Source organism: Bos taurus, chromosome 9 (assembly GCF_002263795.3).
Source record: "Bos taurus isolate L1 Dominette 01449 registration number 42190680 breed Hereford chromosome 9, ARS-UCD2.0, whole genome shotgun sequence".
NCBI lineage: Eukaryota > Metazoa > Chordata > Mammalia > Artiodactyla > Bovidae > Bos > Bos taurus.
Window position 1 is genome coordinate 38,210,751 of NC_037336.1, and position 26,235 is coordinate 38,236,985.

The 26,235-nt window shown below is 40.7% G+C and overlaps 1 protein-coding gene across 3 annotated transcripts in view; it reads left to right on the forward strand.

The window, feature by feature from the left end:
• The window catches only part of LAMA4 (laminin subunit alpha 4), a 155,007-nt gene that overhangs the window by 34,678 nt on the left and 94,094 nt on the right, over nt 1–26,235 (forward strand). For all 3 annotated transcript variants that reach the window (XM_024996679.2, XM_024996680.2, NM_001205965.1), the window contains 3 exons: nt 7,701–7,802; nt 17,467–17,591; nt 22,142–22,222. In XM_024996679.2, the coding sequence (XP_024852447.1) occupies nt 7,701–7,802; nt 17,467–17,591; nt 22,142–22,222 (308 nt within the window). The remainder of the gene's footprint in view (nt 1–7,700; nt 7,803–17,466; nt 17,592–22,141; nt 22,223–26,235) is intronic.

Below are 26,235 nucleotides of genomic sequence, written 5' to 3' on the forward strand. Positions count from 1 at the left end.
AGAAAGAAAAACACCAATACAGTATACTAACGCATATATATGGAATTTAGAAAGATGGTAACAATAACCCTGTGTACAAGACAGCAAAAGAGACACTGGTGTATAGATCAGTCTTATGGACTCTGTGGGAGAGGGAGAGGGTGGGGAGATTTGGGAGAATGGCATTGAAACATGTATAATATCATGAATGAAACGAGTCACCAGTCCAGGTTCGATGCACGATACTGGATGCTTGGGGCTGGTGCCCTGGGACGACCCAGAGAGAGGGTATGGGAAGGGAGGAGGGAGGAGGGTTCAGGATGGGGAACACAGGTATACCTGTGGTGGATTCATTTTGATATTTGGCAAAACTAATACAATATTGTAAAGTTTAAAAATAAAATAAAATTTAAAAAAAATAAAGTACATTTGCAAGATTACTAAAGGATATCATTTACCAATATCAGTATTAAAATATTTATATACACATTAAAATGGCACTTTGACATATGTTTTTACTTTTTATCAGACACTGAGTTTACTATATAATGTAAAGGAAGAGAAAGTTTGTAACTTAGACTAATATTTGTCCAAGTTATCTTATAATCTATATGAATATTAAATTACTTGTCCAAAAAAAATGATCAGCTGTATAAATGTTTGATCAGCTGTATAAATGTTATCCTCTTTGTTAAGAAACAATCTTAATTATAACTATATATAGTGAAATAATTAACATTGTAATTATGTGATGAACCTCTGGATATCTGCAGGGATATCAACATATATATACTGTCATTTTGAGTTCTTTTAAATATAAGTGGCACATGGATATACCACACTAATTTCCTCCTAAGGATCATCTAGTTCTAATTTCTATAAATATAAAATTAGTCAAGTACACATACATTGACTTTTACTCCAAGTCAGACATCACACTAATCATAACAAAGTAAGCAAATGGCAATTTTAACTCTTATTCTTCAAAGGCAGAAGTAAACGTTATTGATCAATCCAATCTCAGTGTCAGAGCAGGAGGCAAGCTGTGTATTAAGAGTGGCTCAACAGTGGAGAGCTGTAAAAGGTCCACAAGTGATTTAGTGGAAAGTAATTGGTCAAAACAACAATGTGGCTGAAGTAACTTGTTTAGAAAGTAAATATTCTCATTCAGTGGCTTTTATATATTAATAATTGGCTATATTTTTAAGCATGTGCCTATTTTTTTTTAATTTTCTGGGCCTTAAATGAGAGAGTTTACATTTTTATTCATTTTAGCCTGCTTTGAATTTGCTGTTTATAATAGTAAAACATTGGAAATAACCTGAATGCCCAACAAAAAGGGTTTGATTAGCATATATTAATGGTACACCAGATGGTTAACAGCTCAAATTGATAGTCAAACAATGGATCTAATTTCTGGGTCCACCATTTCTTATCTGTGTTTTTTGATCTGGGTAACAATTACTGTAAGCCACACAGACCTGATCAGCAAAATGCAGGTAACAGAAGCTACCTCACAGGGCTATGGTGGGGTAAAAACAAAAGACCTATGCAACATGACCAAAGCAGTGACTTAAGCATGGCAGACATTTATGCTCAAGTAATTTAAAATGTGAATTAAATACATTTTAAAAACTTACTTATTTACGAGGGGCATCATGGTATAGTAGAGAAACAAGATTCGGGTCAGTCTGAACCTCTTACAAATCTCTGTGATACTGGATACATTGCTAATCTTCTCTCACTCTCAGTTTGTTCACTGCTAAAATCCAAGTGCTGTGCTCCGCTGTGCTGTGCTTAGTCGTTCAGTTGTGTCAGACTCTTTGCAACCCCATGGATTGTAGCCCACCATACTCTTGCCTGGAAAATCCCATGGACGGAGAAGCCTGGTGGGCTGCAGTCCATGGGGTCGCAAAGAGTAGGACATGACTGAGTGACTTCACTTTCACTTTTCACTTTCATGCACTGGAGAAGGAAATGGCAACCCACTCCAGTGTTCTTGCCTGGAGAATCCCAGGGACGGAGGAGTCTGGTGGGCTGCCGTCCATGGGGTCGCACAGAGTCGGACACGACTGACGTGACTTAGCAGCAGCAGCAGCAGTAGGCTCCTCTGTCCATGGGGAGTGGGTTGCCATGCCTTCCTGCAGGGGATCTTCCCAACCCAGGAACTGAACCAGGGTCTCCTGCATTGCAGGCGGATTCTTCACTAGCTGAGCTACCTGGGAAGCCCAAAATGCAGATATTTACATCTAATTCACAGAGTTGCTGTGAAAAGTAAATACTATAACATGGATAAAGTACTTATCACAATACTTGGTACATAGACTTTCAGTAAATAGTAATTATATTATGATTATCATCATTATTACAATTATCATCCTTGTTATTATCATCAATTTTTTAAAGGTTGTGGCACCATGCCAGAAGGTACATATCCCCCAAGTGCTCTCTAAATCACCCATCCACGTGTTATACAGTTGTCTGCTGTAGGTCAGTCTTAGAAAGGTAAGAGGATTCAGGGTGGCATTGAAAAATTGATTGTAAGACTTCTTCTCTTGCTTACACACACATGTATATACACAAACACATCTTTGTTTAGTAAATTCTGGAGAATACTTTCAAGGAAAGCAGACAGGAATATTTTCTTTGTGAGAAGACTATTTGGCTTTCAGTTCAGTTCAGTTCAGTTGCTCAGTCGTGTCCGACTCTGCAACCCCATGAACCGCAGCATGCCAGGCCTCCCTGTCCATCACCAACTCCCAGAGTCCACTCAAACCCATGTCCATTGAGTCGTTGATGCCATCCAACCATCTCATCCTCTGTCATCCCCTTCTCCTCCTGCCCTCAATCTTTCCCAACATCAGGGTCTTTTCAAATGAGTCAGCTCTTTGCATCAGGTGGCCAAAGTTTTGGAGTTTCAGCTTCAACATCAGTCCTACCAATGAGCTGATCTCCTTTAGGATGGACTGGTTGGATCTCCTTGCAGTCCAAGAAACTCTCAACAGTCTTCACAGGCCTCTAAACATCACAGGTCTTGGATTACTTAAAAGCTTGTTAAGCAGGAACAAAACTAAAAAAATAGCCACATTTTCATTCTTAAAGATATCACAAAGGTCAATTTTATCAGTTTCTATAGAATTTCAAGAAGAGATTTAGTAAATATTAACAGAACTTTCTGGGGGGAAAATGATGAAATATTTTTACATGAAAGAATCAGCCTTAAACACTCTTCCTAAGGATACTCAAGTTCTCTCGAACCACTTAACAATCTACCATTCCAAGAAATCCTCCAAAGTTCTACAATACAAGGTCTAAGGCATCAAGTGTATGGGGTCTAGTAATGGCATCAGAAGCTCCCCGTATCCAGGATTTTTATTATCTGATAGTGGTACCTTCGCGTGAATTTTAAAATGGTGCCTCCCTTCTGGATAGGTGAGTTAGAAAATACAATCCTTCCAGGTGTACAAAACCCAGCAACAAAGGAGCTGGCCAGGCTTCCAACTTTTGGTGTCCTCTCAGCAGGGGGCCAAATGACTGTTCCACACAGCCTTGTCCCTGCCTCCCTTGTCTTCCATCTTTCACAGTATGAGACCTGAGCCAAGACATCTTTCACATAAGGTCAGAGCCTTTGCCTAGTGAGTCAGTAAGTGGATAATGACAGAGTGAAGTCACCTCCTAAACTTAGCATAAAGTAAAGATTTCATCTAGTACACAGTCTATGTAGTGGGTGCCTGGACTGTGATGAGAAAGACTGCAGACCCAATGCAGCCCCAATAGAGAGCAGTGAGTGGGTTAGCACGATTAACCGCTGGTTTCCCACAGCATGTATGCCTCAGACGTCCTATCCTAGTCCAAACCATTCAAATCACAAGCGTTCATTGAGCAGTGACCGTGTACAAATCACTGTGAGTGCCTCTTTGAAATAATCTTTTCAAACCTGGTCTCACAAAGAAATTTCATGGGGTCTTTTAAAAATACATATCCCTCAAATTTTTTCAGTAAACCTAAAATTATTCTAAAATACAAAATCCTCCCCTTTTTTGTTGCTTTTTGGGTTTTTTCTTATGTTGTGATAATTTTAGTTTTTTAAAAAATGAGTTTCTTAATTTAGCTAGGGCCTCAGGGATATAAGAGATTAGTCACTGTCATATTTAAAATGATGCATTCATTCAGGGCAAATCTTAATTTTCTTTGTCTACTTCAGAAGAAAGAGCTGCAAGAATGCCTAAAAGACTTGAGCTACTATAAATTTAAAACACCCTTACAGAAATTTGATTCCTTGGGCCAGAGGAAGGTCTTTACTATAGTTGATGGTACAAGTGGAGCTTTTCATGTACTGCTTCCAGGCATCATGTACTGCTTTTCATGTACTGCTTCCAGACTCTCTGCCACCAGCAGTGTGTTTTTCTGTTTCAAATACACCTCCGGTCTCTGCCCCACTCCTTGGAAGGCATAGAAACAGAGGCCAGAATGGTGGTTACAGGGGCTGGGATGGGAGACAGGCAAACTGAGAGAGGCTGGTCAGAGTATAACTTCCAGTTAAAAAGCTAAACAATTCTGGTTATCTAATGTACAGTTAGTAATACTGTATTATACATTTTAGAGTTGCTAAGACAGCAAATCTTACATGTTTTCACCACAAAGAAGAAATGGTAATTATGTGACAAGATGGAGCTGTTAGCTAATGCTATGGTGGTAATCATTTTGCAATCCATACTATCAAATCAGCATGTTGTATATCTTAAACTTATACAATGTTAGATGTCAGTTATATCTCAGTAAGGCTAGAGGAAACAGTTAAACAATGTTGTTTTTTTTTTTTTTTTTGCCTCGCTACCTTTCTCTTTTTTTTTTTTTAAATTTTATTTTATTTTTAAACTTTACAATATTGTATTAGTTTTGCCAAATATCGAAATGAATCCGCCACAGGTATACCTGTGTTCCCCATCCTGAACCCTCCTCCCTCCTCTCTCCCCATACCCTCCCTCTGGGTCGTCCCAGGGCACCAGCCCCAAGCATCCAATATCTTGCATCGAACCTGGACTGGCGATTCGTTTCATACATGATATTATACATGTTTCAATGCCATTCTCCCAAATCTCCCCACCCTCTCCCTCTCCCACAGAGTCCATAAGACTGATCTATACACCAGTGTCTCTTTTGCTGTCTCATACACAGGGTTATTGTTACCATCTTTCTAAATTTCATATATATGCGTTAGTATACTGTATTGGTGTTTTTCTTTCTGGCTTACTTCACTCTGTATGATAGGTTCCAGTTTCATCCATCTCATTAGAACTGATTCAAATGTATTCTTTTTAATGGCTGAGTAATACTCCATTGTGTATATGTACCACAGCTTTCTTATCTATTCATCTGCTGATGGGCATCTAGGTTGCTTCCATGTCCTGGCTATTATAAACAGTGCTGCGATGAACATTGGGGTACACGTGTCTCTTTCCCTTCTGGTTTCCTCAGTGTGTATGCCTAGCAGTGGGATTGCTGGATCGTAAGGCAGTTCTATTTCCAGTTTTTTAAGGAATCTCCACACTGTTCTCCATAGTGGCTGTACTTGTTTGCATTCCCACCAACAGTGTAAGAGAGTTCCCTTCCATGACCAAGTGGGCTTTATCCCAGGGATGCAAGGATTCTTCAATATCCGCAAATCAATCAATGTAATACACCACATTAACAAATTGAAAAACAAAAACCATATGATTATCTCAATAGATGCAGAGAAAGCCTTTGACAAAATTCAACATCCATTTATGATAAGAACTCTCCAGAAAGCAGGAATAGAAGGAACATACCTCAACATAATAAAAGCTATATATGACAAACCCACAGCAAACATTATCCTCAATGGTGAAAAATTGAAAGCATTTCCTCTAAAGTCAGGAACAAGACAAGGGTGCCCACTTTCACCATTACTATTCAACATAGTTTTGGAAGTTTTGGCCACAGCAATCAGAGCAGAAAAAGAAATAAAAGGAATCCAAATTGGAAAAGAAGAAGTAAAACTCTCACTATTTGCAGATGACATGATCCTCTACATAGAAAACAATTTTTAAAATACAATATTTATTTTATTAAAAAATATAGATTCTTTTGCTTCACCATCAGACCTACTGAATCAGAAACTCCCCAAATCAAATGTCCTTAACTTGGGCAGTTAGAAAACTCAGAAACTACTGGTTTGGAGGCTCCTGAGATAACTAATACTTAGCCCTTCACTACTGTTATCCATTCCCCTTTTAATTAAAAATTTCACCATATGTGAAATTAGGTGGTCTGACTTTAAAGCTTCTGGTTATCTAATAACCTTTCCTCTCTTTTGTTCCCTAGTGGAAACTGAAAAAAGGCTTACCATCAACTATAAAGTCTCCATTATAAATTGGTCCCCTCTCAGCCTTTTCACTTAGAAAAACAGAATTTCTTTACCTTTTCTTTATTAAAAAAATGTCATTGTGCTCTATTAAACTTCTTTCAAACGGAATATATTAAATTTTAGTTTTAGGACTACAGTGTTTTTATACTGTGAATGGTATCTAGTGAGTCTCTAGAGAGAAACAAGCAAGAGGAAATGGCTTTGTGTAACAGTCAGGGACCTCAGCCAGATACAATGAAAAGTTTCCTGGTCAAAGGACAGTACAAGCTACACTGAGTCAATGGGGGGTGTGATGGGAACCCTCTTATTTTGTAAGTTTGTGGAAACAACCCAGATTCTTATCTGTCTGGAATTCTTTAGATGTAAATCTGTCTGATAGGCAAGGACTGAACTTCCAGACCTGTGACGGCATGGCATTTCTGTCTTGCAGTGCTGAAACATTCCAAAGAAATGCAAAACACATATCTGTGAGCCAGGAACCATGGCATAAAGGATGAACAATCTCACAGTTTCTCAACCTGACTCCTAGTGACATTTGGGGAGGGCCATTCAGCAAATGCAAGGTAGGCTACCATCACAACCCACAGCATCTCCGGGCTTAATTATCTCACCACCAGAAGGAAGGAAAACAATGTATATCTCACAGTCACGCGGATAAACAAAATACAGGGACGGCACCTACACACAACCCACGACATGTGTAAAGATTCATTAACTTCCTGACCCCTCCGTTCAAAACTTTAGGATCTGAAAAGAGGATTTTTTTAAGGGTACAACTTTATGAGGCACATCTTTTAGGTCGTTCTGCCACAGCCAATAATTTCTGAACCCGTTAGGTCTTTATTCACAGGGACCACGATGTAGTTCTTCACCCTAATGTGGTTTTGTTTTGTCTTGTTTTGGAATGAAAGAAAACATTAGAAAATTTCTCCTTCATTGTTACCTAAAATCTTCTCATTCTTCCTAACAATGTTCGACGGTGTTAAAGGTGTTCCTGTTATTCTCAGAAAGTGACAGGAGTTCGCGCAGTGCAGACGAGGTCACGGTGCGGGCAAGCAGCTGCTCATTGCGAGAATCGGGCACCATTTGTTCTCGCGGTGTCCAGACTGCGTCAGGAGCCCTCCCCCGCAGCCCCCCAAAATCGCAAAGAGTGGGAAAAGAGGAAAGATATATGACAAAGACAATTGAATGGTAGCATAAATAGTTCATTTCAGTATGTGTGCTGTAAAGAAATATGTAGATCGTTTACTAATCATCTCTTACTCCTCCCAGAAAATGTTGCCCAAAATTGACCTTTTCAATCACGAAGATGCTTTTGTTGTGTCTGTTTCAGAAATGTGACGCTGGATTCTTCTTTGCCTACTCGGAAGAATGTCTGCCCTGTGACTGTAATGGTAATTCCAACGAGTGCTTGGACGGCTCAGGACTCTGTGTGGTAGGTCAGGGGCATATGTCACTTTTCATATATTTCACTGAGCCTTTGCATCTCTGGTGGAGATGAAATATTCTTCCTGGACATTTGAGCTACGGAGGAGCAAACTGCTCATCATGCTTTCTCTTTACCCTTCAGCTTTTCCTGTAAAACACCTCATATAAACTGCTTATGATTGTAAGTGGCCACCAAGGTGTATCTGTGAATGTGCCCCTGGCCCTGGTGGTAACTGCCCCACCACTTTCGGCAGCTGATTTCCAGCTATCAGCCACTGGGGATGGACCTGAAAAATAATACACAGAGGAGGAAACCATCCATCCAAATTCCTCTGTAATAGTATAGTTTGCCATATGTTTGGCTTCACTCCACATAAACCCGGAGAATAAAACAGTTGTTTCATAGCCTATTTTATAACTTAAGATAGTCAGGTCTATAGATCAAAATTTCATAAAAAAAAAAAAATTTGAACCAAATAGCTAATAAAAATGAAAACTTTGGCATTGTGGTCTTTGTAACTCTGTAATCAAGCCCCCCTCCAGAGACTTTTTCCCCCTTAACTGAAATGAATTTTCTAGTAGACAGTGAAACATGATAGAGATTTATGAAGGAGACTGAGAAACCTTTTAGCAAAAGTGCTTGCTATGTATTTCCCATTTTCACGGAATGGATTGAAAACCTAGTGAAAATGGGGATTGAAATATTTACCGGAAGTGACTTCAGTAGAAGTCGTAGGAGGCATTTTTAAAGACTTACACTCTAAGATCATGTTTTCCTTCATGAGCTATATACTACATAGCAGAAGTGGATTCTTCTAGTTCCCAGGAGGCAAAAGAAGCTTTTCAAAATGCAAGAATATTTTTGCATAAACTGGAAACTGCAAGAATACTTAAATACACCTATCTACCTCAAAATTAGCATAATTGATGGCATTAGGCAGATGGTTTTGATTATAAGTGATCTTCATGGTGTGTACATGAAGGTGTTGTTTTACCCGCACATTCCATTAAGATGCAAATTAGAACATTTCCATTTATTTTAAAACTAACAATTCACATTTTTCTAGGGACAGAAGTAAGTGGCAAACACTAAAGGTTGCTAATGCATTGTAGTGTTTGTTTAGTCCTGCTGTTTCTATTTTCCCCTTCCCCCATCTTCTTAAATAACCATTACCTCCAGGATGTCCTCTGTAGCAGTGTAGGCACATGCAGCTGCCAAATCGACCGACCCCTTTCTAATGCTTCCATCTCCGGTTTCCTGTTATTTTAATCCCAGTGACATTTGAAAAGAGAATCCCATGAATGCACTTGAACTAATAATGTACATCTCTGATAATTTGACCAATTAAGGGCTCTTCCTTATCTGGTTTATTTAAGTGTAAGACAATGGGGACTGGCCAGCCCATCAGCTGCTTTTAGGCAGTCAGTAAGATGGAAGACTGAAATAAAGGGGGAAAAAAATCTCCTGTTATGCCTGTGGAGAGCTATGATAAAACTACTCTTCCTTACAATGACCTTGTCAAGAAAGGAGCTATCATGGTTTTATCTTCGACCTGGACTTGAACTTCCAAAGGGGGCGGTCATCATGTGATTCCTTCATCGTTCCTGGGGCATACAAGGTTCTGATAAAAGTTTGGGGATGGACTTGGGTATAAACGTTTATAAACACACTCAGGTCAGTTGCCAATCCTCCTGAAATTACTTTGTTCCAAGATGGAACATAAAAAAAAAAAAGCCATCTTACTTATCCTAAAACTGGTCCCTCCACCTCACTCTACCTAGAGGGAAGTGTCTTTTCCCCGATTAATATATGCTCAAAGGAAAAAAAAAACACACAGGTATATACTATACATGGAATTCAGAGTGAAAAATCACCCACAATCTTATCTCCAAGAACTAAACATGTGTCTATATTCCTGTAAATTTAATTTAGGTAAGTAAGACTAGATGATGGGCTTCCCAGGTGACTGAGATTGTAAAGAACCTGCCCGCAATGCAGGAGACTGGGTTCAATCCCTGGGTCAGGAAGATCCCCTGGAGAAGGAAGTGGCGACCCACTCTAGTATTCTTGCCTGGAGAATTTCATGAACAGGAGCCTGGCAGGCTGCAGACCGTGGGGTTGCAAAGAGCTGGACACGACTGAGTGACTAACACTAAATGTAAGTGAGGAAGCAGAAGAGGCTTGCCAATATAAAAAGAATATGTTGTTACCTAGTTGGCAAATACATTGTCTGTGGTGGCACATTGGAATCAAACTCATATTTTTCTGTTTCCTTTGTCATCCTTGTTCCAGTTTGCTGGTCAAGCAGGGCCAGCTTCTCAGCTCCTGCCCCGTTGGAGCTGTAACCCCAGCTCATTCTCAGCTCCACCTAACACCTGGCAGCTCACTCTGGGCACCAGAGTTTCAGTCAGTTCTTACAGTTTGCCTGACCCACCTTTCATAAGCAACCAAAAATAAACGGCTTTTTTTGTTTCATTTTATTTTGAAGGCTTATAATGCCTGTCTTGTCTTCCCCTATTTGTTTTTAATTCTCCCTCCATTCCCATGTTCAGTTTCAATTTAACCTTGTATTTTACAAACTGATTTTAAGAGACTAAGCCATTTGACAATAAAATACAGAGAGTAGACAAAGTTATGCTACCGTTTAGACATACCAAAAAACTTAAGAGATTTCTTTACAAAAGGATTGGCAATTCTTCAAATGCAGAAAGGTGGCCAAATGAAAAGTGGCTTAACTAACGAAATCCAATATGTATTGATGGTCTTTCAAAGGGCACCCTGCATCTTATCAGAATTTTGGTGCATTGGGGTTTCAGCAGAATCAGCTAGGCAGAGCCCCAGAGGCCAGGCAGCTCCAGTGGGCATGGCAAATTCTCTAGGAAAGCACCTGAGAGAGGCATGAGAAAGGAATTAAGGTGTAGAAATAAAGCAGACAGATGGCTAGTGATGGGAATGCCTGGTTACTGATAACCCATACTTTATCCCAGTTCTAGAGGCTAGGTACAGAGAACCAGGAAGAGGTCATGACTAAGGCCAGTTACCACCTAAAGAACCGGGGCTTCATCATTAGCAGAAAGCATGGAGCCCACTGACCAGAACTAGGGTGGAGAAAATCTGACTTGAAATTCACTACTTGCATGGGGTTCCTTAGATTCTTTTGACTAGAATTGATCTGTTGATTTCATTTATCCACTTAACAAATAAGCATTTTTTGAGTACCACTTATCTGCCTGATACTATTCTAGGATCTGGGTTAAGTGGCCTCCACTGTGTGGACTGAAGGGCTGTAGGGCAGAACACTAGTTGAAAATGCCTGTGGATGTGACCAATGTAATGAAATTCAAAGTAAGAGGACCATGGGAGCTTCAGAAATATATGCAGAAACCCCCACTTGCTCAGTAACAATTAAAAAAAAAAAGATAAGGAAATTTCGAGGTCTGTGCCAGAATTTCAGGGGAAAAAAAAAAGCTAAATTTGAATGAAAATAGATTTGAAACCACTCAACCACAAAAACATAATTGAAACCTAGAGAGAAAACCATCAAGCTGTTAAGTGTTCATATCTGGCTGGTGGAAATGTGAATGGATTTTTATTTTCTTCTTTTCCCTTTATAGTATACCTGCCCAAGTGTTCTACAACTGTCTGTAATAATTTTATAATGAAAAAGATTGATGTTCAGATTAACTTCTACCTCACCCTAAGCACAATGGAGAAAGGGAAGTAATTCAACATATTTAAGGCTAATGAATTTTTTATTACTCCCAAAGCCTAATTAAAACCTAATTCAGGAAAGCAAAAATTTTACATCTCTAATTTCTGTAGCATCTTTCAAACTCTCCTTTATGTGTGTAAAGCCAAAATCAACCAATCTAAGTCCCTTTAAGACTATACATTTGTAATCGGTAAACCAACACCCTCATTAGGTATCAAAGAGAAAGAAGAAACTGAGTAATAGGAAACTTTTTTTTTTACCCGACTCCAGTACTCTTGCCTGGAAAGTCCCATGGACGGAGGAGCCTGGTAGGCTGCAGTCCATGGGGTCTCGAAGAGTCAGACACGACTGAGCGACTTCACTTTCACTTTTCACTTTCATGCATTGGAGAAGGAAATGGCAACCCACTCCAGTGTTCTTGCCTGGAGAATCCCAGGGACGGGGAAGCCTGGTGGGCTGCTGTCTATGGGGTCACACAGAGTTGGACACGACTGAAGCGACTTGGACTTAGCATAAAATCAGTATCTAAATCGAGAGCATAATTCTTACATTAAAATCTTGACAATTTTCCAATCTGTTGCAAGCTTGGAAAAGCCCACATTTTGCAAATAGTGATTTATTTCCTTGCTAGCTAAAGTTTTGAAATAAAGTCATAAAATTACATGTGCAAAGGATTCTAAGGATGGCTAGCTCAGTGGAGTCCCCTGGTGCTTTGTGCCTCTAGCATAATAATATGATGAGAACCAAGACAGGTAATAAGTTCTCTATATGTTGTTTTTCCTTCTTCCAACCCTGAACATGCCTCTCTTTTCGTATTCCCCACCTCAGTTAATGACAGCACCATTCTGCCAATCCTCCATACTTAGATGTCCTTCGTGCTTCATCAACTTCCTTTTTCTCTTCACCGACGTTTAGCTGAACACCAAATCCTACTAGTTCAACCTAGGAGAGAGCCTCCTCTGTTCTGTACCCTCCTACTGTGTTAATTCATGCCTGCAGCATCCCTCCCTGACGACCAGTACACCTTCCCAACTACTCATGATGCCCTGCTCCAGACTCTCCTTCCGTAATCTGTCTTCCTCACTAGCAATGGAGATATTTTTTATAAACAACTTAATCAAGGCATCCCCCTTTTCTAAAATCCTTCAAGGATTTCTATTCCAGCCTCAGTGAGCTTCTCACTGCCATCTCCCTGGACATATTTTGAGAACCACAAGTCTAGACAGACTACAGTGACTCATGAAGCATCTGACCAGCCACTAACCTGATCCTTTTAGGCTTTCTTTTCACCTTATATTGGTGCTGTGGCCCAGGTGTCTAGAGACTCCATTTCTCACATGAAGGAGACACAGCTGGTGCCCAGATGTCATTCCTGACACCTAATCTGCGATTGATTTCCAGACATAGCTTTCTTAACCATTGGCCAAAGATTCAGAATGCTTTTTTCATTTTTAAGTGAGGTCAGTTTCATTAAAAAATTAAATTTTTTAAAATTTTCCCAACAACAATATACTATTTATTATTGTAATTTTTTAATGATGCTAAAGCTGAAACTCCAGTACTTTGGCCACCTCATGCAAAGAGTTGACTCATTGGAAAAGACTCTGATGCTGGGAGGGATCGGGGGCAGGAGGAGAAGGGGACAACAGAGAATGAGATGGCTGGATGGCATCACTGACTCGATGGACATGAGTCTGAGTGAACTCCAGGGGTTGGTGATGGACAGGGAGGCCTGGCGTGCTGCGATTCATGGGGTCGCAAAGAGTCAGACACAACTGAGCGACTGAACTGAACTGATTGCCATTTTTTTCCTTTCTGGTTTTTCTTTTTTTTTTTTCCTCCTTTCTGGTTTGTAAATGGCAGAACAATGAAGGTAAAGGATATTTGCAGTCTCGGAGTAAAAGATTTAAGAAACATTGTATACTGTCTCGGCTAGATGTTTGTTTTACAGACAGAGAATAGAGACCTAGAAAAGTCAACTGAGTTGTTCAAGTTCAGTCATCTAGAACCGGAAGAGCTAGGGAATTCTCCCTGCTGCCGGCCCTGTCCCTGCCAATATCACAGAATGTACTTCATTTACCTTTTAGGAAATTTCATAGTTAGCTCTTCAAAAGAAGGCAGATGTCTAAAGTCAGTGTTTGCACTCTGAGCACTCAGAGGTCATAGTGATTTGGAGGCTTTTCCCTTGAGGGTAGTTGCTCCCTGTGGCTGCCATGGCAGAAATAGGGCCCTGACAAGGAAGCCAAAGCGCCCATGGAGTCGCAAAGAATGGTCTGACATCTTACAACAGTCCTGTTTTCTTCTGCACAGATGGCTTTCATCTGTCCAACAAGGACTCGGACTAGTTTGAGCCCACTCTAGAGTAGCCCTGCCAGATTGCTTATGGCTTGTGCTGCATGCTAGGTCACTTCAGTCATGCCCAGTTCTTTGTGATCCCGTGGACTACAGCCTGCCAGGCTCCTCTGTCCTTGAGATTGTCCCAGCAAGAATACTGGAATGTGTTGCCATGGCCCCCTCCAGAGGGATCTTCCCGACCCAGGGATCGAACCCACGTCTCTTACATTTCCTGCATTGGCAGGCAGGTTCTTTACCACTAGTGCCACCTAGGAAGCCCTGCTTATGGCTTAAATTCTGGGTAGTTGGACAGGGCTCATTGGTTTTCCCTGGGATAAGAGACTGCCACCAATTTTGAGCTGGCTCTGGGTGTGGGTTAATTTCCTTTACTTGCTCCAGATACTAATTCACCCTTTCCCAGTTTGGCCTTCCTCTTTCTTTTCAACAAATATTTGCTGAAGATTCACTCAGCATGTGATGCAGTGTTAAGAACAGTGAGGAAAATGTGTTAACATCTTGTTGTCTGCACATCACACTCTATTTTTTCAGTTTCTCATCTGTCAGGTGTCCTGAACTAGCCTCTTAATCCTATTCTGTTAACATAATTCTAATCTGCCGGGGTTCAGCCCCGGTGGATCCAGGGAATTCGAAGCGGGGACGGCGTCGGCGAGGATCAGGAAACAACTGCTTAATTAAACGTTAATTAAGGACATAAAGAGTAATAGAATAAGGATAGCTCAGCAAGAAAATTCAGTGAAGAAAAGAGGCTGAAATAAGGATAGCTCAGTGAGGAAATTCAGTGGAGAAAAGAGGCTGAATAATTCAGCCAGAAGGTGAGAGAAAGAACTACATGGGGAGACCAAGTTTCGGTGAACAAGGCCCGCACTCTATTTTCCAAAGTAGTTTTTATACCTTAAATTATGCATAGAGGATAATGGGGGAAGGGGTAGAGTCATGCAGTAAGCCAGGCTTTCTTGCTGCAGACTTATCATATGCAAAAGTTTAGGTGATTTGCATCATCTTCTGGCCCGGAGGCCTGTTAACATTTTAAGACCCTTTCTTCAGAAAACTTATTTTTCTCTAAAGGTGATAAGTCAAGTGCCACCCTCCAAAAAGCATTAGATAAAGTTGCATTCCTACAGAGCAAAGGTGTGGTGGGCTATAAGAAAAAGAATTAACTCAAGGGTCCCAGGTTACAAACATTAAAGCTACTATTTACACCAATTATATTAATCAATACACTGCCAGGGACACAGCAGGTAAGGGATATGGAGACTTAGCAGCAAACATTGGCCCAACAAGTGAAAAACCCTTCACCAATACAATTTCTAATCAATCTTTTAACTGCTCAAAGGAATCTGTATTTAGACAGTTTAGAACATCTCATGCCTCTCACAGTTGGGATGCTCTGAGCAATCATATGTGGCCTGAAAAACCTATTCAGGCAGGCTAGAGGATTTCCAAAGGAGTTTGTAGATTGAAACACTGTCACACCCAGGAATTATTAACTGGAGCTGTAAGCTAACTCGTGTTTCAGAGAGAGGTAGTGGGGGACAGCCCCCCATAAAGTCAGAGGTGTAGGTGAAAGCACAAAGCAGAAAGTAGGCAGACTCTGGTATTGGGGGTAGATGCTCGAGAATTTCCAGGGAGACTCCTGAGGCTTGATCCCACCTTTGCGTATGCCAAGCCTCCTTCCTCATGACCTTTGCCATGGGCGGAGCTCGCTCCCTGAACTAATCAACAGTCAAAGGTGGCTAATGGCCATGTCTAATGGCTGATCAATTGGCTAAAGACCATTCAACCATGATAGCTGTGGCCCACTGTCTAGTGTGTGGCGCTTGAAGTCCAAACTGTTAGCGAAACAGTATGACACTTTCCAGTGCAGTCATTTTATGACTCTTTTGGGAAAGGAACCTTTTCTCCAACACACTGGAGAAGCAGTATAATACGGGAATTTCCAGCCTAACTTCTAGAGCCAGATTGCCTGAGCTGAAATCTCACTTTTGAGACACACCTACCATCTGTGTAACACTGGGCAATTTGCTTAACCTCCTTGTATCTCTATTCATTTTGTAAAGTGTGAAAAAAAATAGAATTATTTTTAGAATTATTATTAAATTATTATTATTATGAAATTATTCATATTATTATTATGAAATTATTATGAAAACTAAATTAGTTAATCCACATAAAATGTTTAGAGCAGGACTTCACTATTATTTTATTTTGAACCTCAACATAGAATGTAGAGACAAAATAAAGAGCTCAAAGTTAAGTTCTCAGTCCCTCCATCTTGCCTTCCCCAAGATTCCTCCACAGAGCCCTGTTTGAAAAAAGTTAACTGTTAAAGTTCTGGTGCATAGGTGTTACCAGGGGAATTGCTCAAACAGTAGGGTGTCTCTTCAGTGGTGTTCTAATTCTAGTAATACAGTTTTTCACTGAAAAGCCTATTCAAACTTTATACACTCTGGTGAATTTAAAGATGAAAACATCGTCATGCTACTGGCGTTGCCCTGTGTGATCTAGTCTAGTCCAGTTGGAGAAAATACCAGTAGACCTGCATCACTGCCTCTTACAGAGGACTAGTGAGAAATTAATCCACCAGTTCAACAAACAGCTGCTGAGTACCGCTCCATTGAAGCTGATGGCAGTGCAGTGCTGAGAGACATGTAGGGGGAAGCCCTGCTGAGGCTGGGTGTCCCTGCCTGCTCAGTTGCGTCCGACTCTTTGCAGCCCTATGCACTGAAGCCCTTCAGGCTCCTTTGTCCATGGGATTTCCCAGGCAAGAATACTGGAGCAGGTTGCTGTTTCTTACTCCAGGGGATCTTTCCGACCCAGGAGTTGAATCCGCGTCTCCTGTGTCTCTTGTATTGGCGGCGGGTTCTTTACCACTTTGCCACCCGAGGCTCGGAGCTGATGATAATGTGTGTAGAGAAGGAGGGAAGGATCAAGGAGGGGTCATCAGGAACGAATCCTGAAGCTCTCAAAGGCCTGGTGCAGATCTTGAATAATAAACAGGCATTCTAGGCAGAAGAATCAACTGTTGTGAGCTTTTCCTCCAATTATCCCCACCATAAATGGAAGAATCACACAATAAACCAGCTTACTATTTCTCATATATCATTACACAGATACCAGCCCATTAGCTGAATATTCTTTATCTACCTTCTAGTCCATTTATACTTTACTTGAACACATTTTATTCTTCTGAGCTCATAAATTCTTAAAATGTTCCCCCAGTGTTTATCAGGAGGGGATTTTTTTTTCATTTCATATTTATTCCTAGTCAGTAAACTGATGCTTCTAGGATATTCAGAGCTTGATCATTCTGATCATCATTCTGAATTGAAATGAATGGCTAAAATCTGCTCTTCACACCAACTCTGAAGAGCGCCCCCAGGCTGCCAGCGCACGGGCAGGAGTGTTCCCCATGGTTCACACACTTTGTAGCATCCACTGGGCCCAGCATAGCTCCTCTGTGCTGACCGGTAAGTATCATTATACACCATCTGTTCTGTCAGGCCCGATATCCCTTTTGCTTGAAATACTGCTTGATTCCCACATTTGCTGTGTATAAAATTTCTTGTGTGCCCTTGTCAATTTTCTTATCTTTTTGTCTCATAGCACTGCCAGCGGAACACAACAGGCGAGCACTGTGAGAAATGTCTAGATGGTTATATTGGAGATGCCATCAGGGGGCCCCCCCGGTTCTGCCAGCCATGCCCCTGCCCCCTGCCTCATGTTGCCAAGTAAGTCTTAAAGGAAATAGCCTTTTCTACTGCTTATCCCCTTTGTTTTTCTTTTCTTTCTTCTCCCTATATAGAGTTCTAGGGTTTTTGTACAATCAAAATTGAGTATCTCCTGTTGTAATGAGATTGGAAAAAGTACAGGAAAGTTTTCTAGCCCGAATCCACTTTCAGGAAAACTTAAACACTTGCAGTATAGGTGATGACTCTGTGCCCTAAATACTGGGGGTGGGTTGCAGGACACATCACAGACACAGTGAAGTTTCCCAAGCTTTATAAGCAAGGCAAGTCTCATTTTTTCTCTGCTATCCCTTAACCTAGAGAGATTGCAAATGGTGATACCAACACAATTATAATTCAGTGTTCTCAGCAGTAGTAGTTTCTTCCAACTCACAGAGCAGACCTTTTCTACATGTGGCAGCTAAGTGGATTTTCAGTTAGAACTAGAGCATAGATAAACAGAATGCTTTAGACCAGTCAGCACATAGAAGATTTCTGAGAAGATGAATTTTCACTTCTGGCTGTGTTTCCTGAATGAGAAGTAAAAGACAATATGCATACATCTTAGTGGAAATAATGGAATTCTTTTCAGGCACATATATGTATAAATCCAGTAGTCAAGTCAGGACTGGCCATTTTATTGGCTTAAAAATGTAGAATGTAATGTAGAATTAAAATGATGTAATGGTATTTAGTTTTCCAACATTTTGCATACTCTGTATCAGGTGCTCTTCTGATTATTTGGATGTAATATTTCCTTGATAGTTGTTGTAAAGATTAAATAATGCATATAAAGTAACTAGAAAAAGTCCTGAATGCCTTACATACACACACACTCTCTCTGTCTCTCTCTCTCTCATACACACACACACACACACTCTCTCTCTCTCTCTCTGTCTCTTGTTTTCCTTTTTATTATGGCTTAAGACAGGATATTGAAGATAGTTCCCTGTGCTATATAATAGGATCTTGGTGTTTATCCACCCTATACATAATAGTTTGCATCAGCTAACCCCAGACTCCCAACCCGTCCCTCTCCCACCCCTCTCCGGCCACCTGACGACCGCCAGTCTGTCCCTATGTCTGTGAATCAGTTTCTGTCCCATAGCTAAGTTCATTTGTGTCATTTGTTCCATTCCACACATAAGTAATATCATCCCACACACTTTCTTATAAAGAGAAAAGAGATGACAGCCAAGTTTCCCCCTGTGTTCCCCTTTATTGAACACCAGTGTCACCTAACATTTCACCTCATAGCTTGTGATTTGTTCAGAGCCTCTGATGAGTCTGGCAGGCAGTGAAGAAGTCAAAAGCTTTACAGTCCCATCTTTCTTTAGAAACCATTAAACTGCCTTAGCCCTTGCTTTGTAACTTTTCCTGTTCAGTGGTATTAATAACGTGTACAGAATGGATGGTTCTGAGAGTGGGAGTGGAAAACTCAAACACTGTTCTGTTATTTTTATTCAAGCATGTCCTGATTTATGAGCTCCCTTTGCTTCATCAAGATATATTATTTAATTGTTCATTAATATTCTGCTCTCAAGCATGAGTCTTAACCATATCTGATGGTGTGTTCAATGTGCCGTTCCCTTACCGTGGTGTAGTTATTTTGTTTAATATATTTACCTCCAACTTTCTAATAAGTTTCACTCATTCTCCTACATGAACAAAGTTGCTATATAGCATCATCTGCTCAAAGCAGGTTTATAAGATTAGAGCTGCAGTTTCTTTAGAAATTAACAGATGAATTAGAAAGGTAATCCCAAATTCTTCATTGTGTTGTCTGACTTTTGTACTTTTTTGCACCATACATACAACAATTACTTATCTAAATTATGTGACATTAATGCTTTGAGATATGAGGCTTCTGGAACCTCATTGGCTGAGAAGTCTTATCTACGTAAAATCAATATTAATCAGGCACTTATTTCGTGCCAATCATGTACTGGTTGTTGGTCACAGTTGTGAATAGAATGGTCAAAAACTCCTGCCTTCCTTAAAATAGATCAGATTACAACAGTATTTTGACGCTTCTAAAGCATTTGACCTCTTTATCTATGAGACAGATTATCCAGTGTCTTAGTTCCTCAAGAAGCTGTTTTGAAGATTGTTAATGCTTTTAAATAAAATAAGCAGAAACTTGCCAGTTGGGTAATGAGCTTCATGTCTTAAAAGAGAAAACAGAGGTAGTTCCATAGGCACCAAGAAATACCATTTCTACCCATGTTCTTTCTCTGCTTGTGTGTGTAGATCTGAGTTCAAAAGAGCAATTGAGGGACTTAGGGAATGATTGTGCAGTTAGGTACATATTCACAGATATTCATAGATATAAAAGCTGAAGTTTCTAGAGGACAGATTTGAGATGAAAAAACCTGTTGAAAATTAACACAAAAGCAAAAATATACAAGCTGTAAGTAAAGAACATATGTGAGAGTATGGAGGAATGGGGAAGGGTAGGAGAGATCTGCTTTCTCTGTAGTGGCAATTGTTCTATTTCCTGAATCCCTTCGGGGAGAAAACTGGCTCCAAAAAGCTGGGAGTAGTCTGCAGTCAGAATAGGACAAATTGGCCTGGATCCTATAAAGTGCTAGTCTTTGATCTGGCCTTATTATTGACTGAGTTAACTAATCTCAAATACTAATCAAATATCGTATAAAATCAGACTCCCCACTGCCTCTTTCAGCTTTTCTTAAAATTCATATTGCTGCTTTCTATAAAAATCATTCATATTGCTGCTTTCTATAAATATTAAAGTGCCAGGACTTTTATTTGAGCTTTCAGAAAGGCACCATGTGTGGAATCTCGGTTCTGTTAGAAAGATACACTAGTTGAGCCTACAGACCCAGGATTTGGATCCCCAGTTGCAAGAGCCACATCTGAAAGCAAGAAAGTGATGCTTAAGGGAGTTTTGCAAACAAACAGTGCTGAGTCTGTTTTCCTTTAAGTTCCCTGAGGGTTTTTCAAAAGCACAACTCCCTTCCACTTGGAAAGAGCACCATGGTTGTTAGTGTGGCCTGAGAAAGGCACAGTGATTTCATTTCCCTAGCGCCAAACAGACTTTAGCCTAAGCAAAATGTAAACAGTTAATGCTGATGAAAAACCAAAAAAGGAGCTCTCGATGGCCCTACTGCCCCTGCGTCTCCCTCCACCAAGACCAGTGGTCACATAGCTGTTCCCAGGGTGCATTTACACAGAGCTCAGTTATTTATTTGGGGTTTGGCCAAACATCCTCCATGTCTACTAATTGCTCCAAGTAAGGAAAATGTCATCTGTTCGTAACAGTAGGACTTAGCTCAAAGAAGATAACTCCAGGCAGATATTTCATGCCTTCAGGCCATGGGTGGGCCACTGGGTGGAACATCTTCAAAGAAATATGCATGTTCTGGACGCTTAACTGATGGTGTTTCTTTAAGGAGGCTGAGGAATAAGAACAAGAAAAATAAAGGATAAATGCCAAAGAAATGTAATTCATTGGAGTGTTTTTAACCAAACTGCTAGAGAAAATAAATTGTGTGTACTGCCTTTTACTGAGAAGCACATGTTGTTTTCTGATTGATTTTATAAATGTATTCACACAAAGCAAACATACCCATTTGCTTTCCTCCGAAGACCATTAGGTCTTTGCTGATACATGCAGAAATGTGAGAACAGCAGGTCACGCTCCATGGATTGTACACTACCTAAGCCAAAACTAATTTAAAAGTCTTTAAAATTTTGTATACCATCCTCATAGGGATAGATTCCTGTCAACGTAGAATTTTCAAAATGTATAGAGTAATACTCCATTTCCCTGCCTTGATAATTCAAATATTTATTCTGCTGAAACAATGTTTGTTTGTTTTCTGTTCTGTGTCCTCTACTTTTTATTATCAAAAAAAGAAGAAGAATCAAGAGAGAGGGTTTCATGGACTAGAATCCTTTTACTGTGGGTCCTATTTTTCACTTGAGTACTTGCTTTGTGACTTTGGTCAGTTGAGCCAGTCCCTGCACCCTTTATTCCCAACCTTAAGGTACACATGAAAGAAATTAAAGTTCTGTGGAGATTATAAAGCATAGTTTAGAACTGGCTCATGACGTTGAAGAGTGAAAGAGAGCTAATGCAGGAAAAAAGAGGAAAACTTTTAACATCACAGAAAGTGACGGAAAAAAGAGAAAGTTATCATATGAATCTAAAATCACAGGTAAAATTTGCTTATTTTATATCCAGCTTTGGAATATGTGGTTTAGACTTGCATTAAATACACACACACACACACACACACAGATATACGTGATGTTCTACAAATTCCCACTGTTTCAAGTCAAAATAATGAAGTGCCTCTATGGAAAAATAAATGAGGTAGACAGAAATGGTGTCACCAGTGCTGTGTCACTTTCTGTCTGAGCCTGATACTCGAAGCTTTCCTAAAAGGAGGGAGATTTAATTTAAATGAAGCAAGTGATCACACCCATTTGACCTTGAGGGGGCCAACGTAGAGATGATCTAATCAAAATTAAGACAGCCTCTTCAGTGATGTATGGAATTGACTTCTAATATTCTCTTTCAATTCTAGTTTTGCAGAGTCCTGCTATAGGAAAAACGGAGCTGTTCGGTGTATTTGTAAAGAAAACTATGCTGGACCTAATTGTGAAAGGTAGGCTCCTGAATACCCCTATGCTCTGTGATGGTAAAGGAAACTTCCTGTTTCCTACATTCCTCAGTTCTGCCGTGCTCTCATTCAATAGGTCTTAAGAAGCAATGACGGATAGCATTTCAGAACCCTTTAGGGGAACTTTCCCAAACCCCATGCCGTAGATACAACTAGAAGAATGCTCCCTAGGGACTTCCCTGGTGGTCCAGTGGATAAGAACCTGCCTGCCAACGCAGGGGACCACGGGTTCAGTCCCTGGATGGGGAAGATCCCACGTGCCACAGAGCAACTAAATCCGTGTGCCACAACTACTGAAACCTGTGCTGTCTAGAGCCTGTGCTCCACAACAGAAGCCACTGCAGTGAGACGCCTGTGCACCACAGCTAGAGAGTAGCCCGAGCAGCAGCAAAGACTCGGTGGAGTCACAAGTAAGTTAATTAGTTTAAAAAAAAAAAAAAAAAAGAATGCTCCCTAGGCGTCCATGGCTACATCGCAGGATAAATGGGTAAGGAAAGAGGAAAATGCATGTCTGTATTTTGAAGAGATGATTTTGGCAATGGTCCTTTCTCTCTCTCTCTCACTGAGAACTAGTAGTACAGTAATTAATGTCCAAAAGAGAGGGAGAAAGAGAGAAAGACTTCTTCAGGCATTCCTTTATTAACTGGTCAGTTAACAGTGATACATTGAAAAAGGCACAAACCTATTATTTAACCTATTTTTTATACCATTTCCTCTCCTGAAAAGTAATTCCATGAATTTGGATTTTCTGAATGCCTTTTTTGGTATTTATACCTAACACTTTTTTAAGTTGCTTTGGGCTTTGCTCAAACAGGAAAGGACTTGGCAAACTAGAGTGCACGGCTTCCCACCAAATGATTTCTGGCAAGATATTTCCCATCCTCCCTCAGCTGCTCACAGGTTTCTAATTTAAAAGGGTTTTCACTAAAAGAGTCTCACAGAGAGGTCTTCTTATTTTTAACACAAATGCCATTAACGTTGGCCTTCCCATGTGTTTAGGCAGCAAAATGAGGCGTGGTGTCCTCAGGACAAGGAAGGAAGGGCCAGAAAGGACCGGTCAGATGTCTAGTTCCATATCCCCATGGCCGTGGGGCGCTCACTTCACACAGCACACTGCCTACTGCCCTGGGTGGGGCTCACAGACTCAGCCTAGGGTTCAAAAGGTAAACCTTAATTACCGTTTCACATCCAAAGAAAACACCCTCCATGTCTCAAAGTGTAGCTCTGGAACTCTTTTGAAAAAGCCAGTGTCTATGGAACGTAGAAAATCTCTATTTTGAGTAGATTGTTATTGTAATTGTTAAATATGCAAAATATGGATAATTCTTTTGCTAAAGAGTTGTGGGATTTTTCCCCCTTTTTACTGTAAGGGAAGAGGAACATGAAAGCTAAGAGACCATGTGAATGTCATCCTTTAGGGGAACCGCTAGAGATGATCAGACGACCTTCGGCTGATGACTGTTGGTGACTTGCTTATTCTGTATTTCTTTATGTGGGGGCCCAGGAACGTGAACCATCCGATTTACTCATTATCTGGCTCCTCAGGGATGTGAGAGGTTGTTCATCAGCCAGGGATGGAGTTTCTCATCAGTGTCTGAGGTTAAACTCAGTTTAGTCTGATAAGGATTGAGCAATATTCCTGGCTAATGGGTGCTGGATGGCTCCTAAGAGGGGAATTAATAGTCTTAGAGTCCTGCTGACCGAACACACATTCCCCCAGAAGTGAAGTAATCTGGTCCCCAAGGGCTCAGTTCTACAGAATCACACAGGGGTGTGGATAGGGTTCTGTCGGCGACAGTGGGGGGCCTGGCACAAGACAGCAAGTACCCTCAGACGTGGAGCTGTGGGTAATAAATCCCCGGGCACACGTTGGAGGCTCCTGGAACCTGGCATTAATCAGCAAGGCTCAGTGAGATCTGCTGCTTAGCTAGACCTGGATTGATAGGATGGAGGGGAGAGCACTAGTTTGGGAGGTGGAAGTAAAGTGCTGAGATGTAGTGTCAGCCTGGCTGAGTCCATCTCTCAGCTTTGGATTCCTTTGTGATCCCTTTGTGATTCTCCTGGTAAGTTATTTGATCTCTATGTGGCAATTTCCACATCTCTAGAAAGGAAAAAAATGAAAAATACCCACCTCATAAGACTGGTGTGAGGAATACTGTGAAGTTCTTAGTATGGGACTTAATCTATGGGACTTAATAAATGCTCGATAATAATTATGATTATTGACATATAATGACATATAATGACAGTGTGAGTCATTGTGCCTGTTGTCCTGTTTCCACCACTGGCATAATGTGTGCTTGGGACCAGTTGGCTTGTTTCCCTAAATCTCAGTTTCCTTAACTAGAAACGGTGCCTTTACTATGATTGTCTCTTATGTCCTCCCTCAGCCTCATAACTACCCCTAGAGGTGCTCATATTTTATCATTTTGCAGGTGAACCAGGATTTGGAAAGTTTGGGCTAAACATTTGTATTCTTCTCCCATTCTGCCTTTCCCAAATGTCTTCCCTAAGAGTCTCCTATTTTAAACGTCGATGATTAATGAGCTAGATGAACTTCTGATATGGAGGAGAAAAATGGTTAATCTGTTGACTAGATGCTCTTTGACAGGAGGCTACATCTACAGGGGTGCTGAAAGTAAGCGTCTCTTCCAAGACCTTTCATCTGCTTTAGGGGAGGATCAGTTAGAGCAAATTTCTTCATATTTCCTGTCCATCCTTCCTTACACCCTGCTCTTTTAAAGAGAATATAGTGAGGTCTTTTACATTAAAAATTGACCTGATAATCCAGGGAACTCTTCCTCAAAATAGAAATGACCACGGAAACAGATTGTGGTGGAGTGGAGGTAAGATATGGTCTCTTGTCCTCAATGAAGTCAAAGCTAGGGGAGAAGACAAACCTCAAAAGCATTGATTGCCAGACAGAAAAAAGGAAACGCCAAAGAGAAGGCTAGCAGAGGCTCTTCACAACTGTAGTGGAAGGAAAGATTTCCTTCCCATGGAGGGGCTGGGTCATCTCACAGGAGGTGGCCTCAGCTGCTTGTGATTTCTTTGACTCTGGAACTGAGGGGAGGGGGGTCTCTGTTTTGAGTTTAATCATCAGATTGTTAAGTTTTTCCAGTTAAACTTCATCTAATATGTTTTCAGTTAATTTGTAAACTCAAATCCGCCCACAAGATCTTTTCAAAATATGTAGCTGGTTTGTATGGCTATCTTGTTCGTCCAAACAAGAATGCACTGGGTGTTTCTGCACTTAGAGATCTTTTAATCAAAGGTGGTTTTCAAGTCTGACTTTGTGTATGTATCTCCTGGAAACCTTTGGACTCCTGGGCCCTGCCTAAACCCCTCCGTGCCCCACTGAAAAGAGACCTCTCAGGTGAGGCTGGGGACCCATATTTTGACTCCCCGTTGGGTTCTCACAGCAGTCGTCTCACTGGCTTGTGAACTACTGCTCTGTTTCAACCTTTGATACCACACCCACAAACTATAAAATAGTGCTTCCCAAACTGGGACCCAAGAGCCACAGGTGTCCTCAGAAATATTTGTGGAGGTTCATGGGTTCTCAGCGAGTTTTTTCTTAATTTTGTGTTTTATTTCAGTGATAATCCTGAGGGGAAAAAAGTTCACTGAAACATGTTCTATACATTCTGTAGTACCATGTTATAATAGAGGAGGATCTGTCTGCCTCAGAGCTCATGGCTGATGATGTGTCAGTGAGACATTATAGACAGCTGGAGGTCCAAAGACATGACATTGAGGCAAACTGAGTCATCATACAGCAGAAGATAATAAGAAGAGGTGCCAAGAATACCAAAAGAAGTATACAGAAAAATCTTAATGACCCAGATAACCATGATGGAGTGATCAGTCACCTAGAGCCAGACATCCTGGAATGCAAAGTCAAATGGGCTTTACAAAACATCACTACGAACAAAGCTAGTGGAAGTAATGGAATTCCAATTGAGCTATTTCAAGTCCTAAAAAAAGATGCTCTTAAA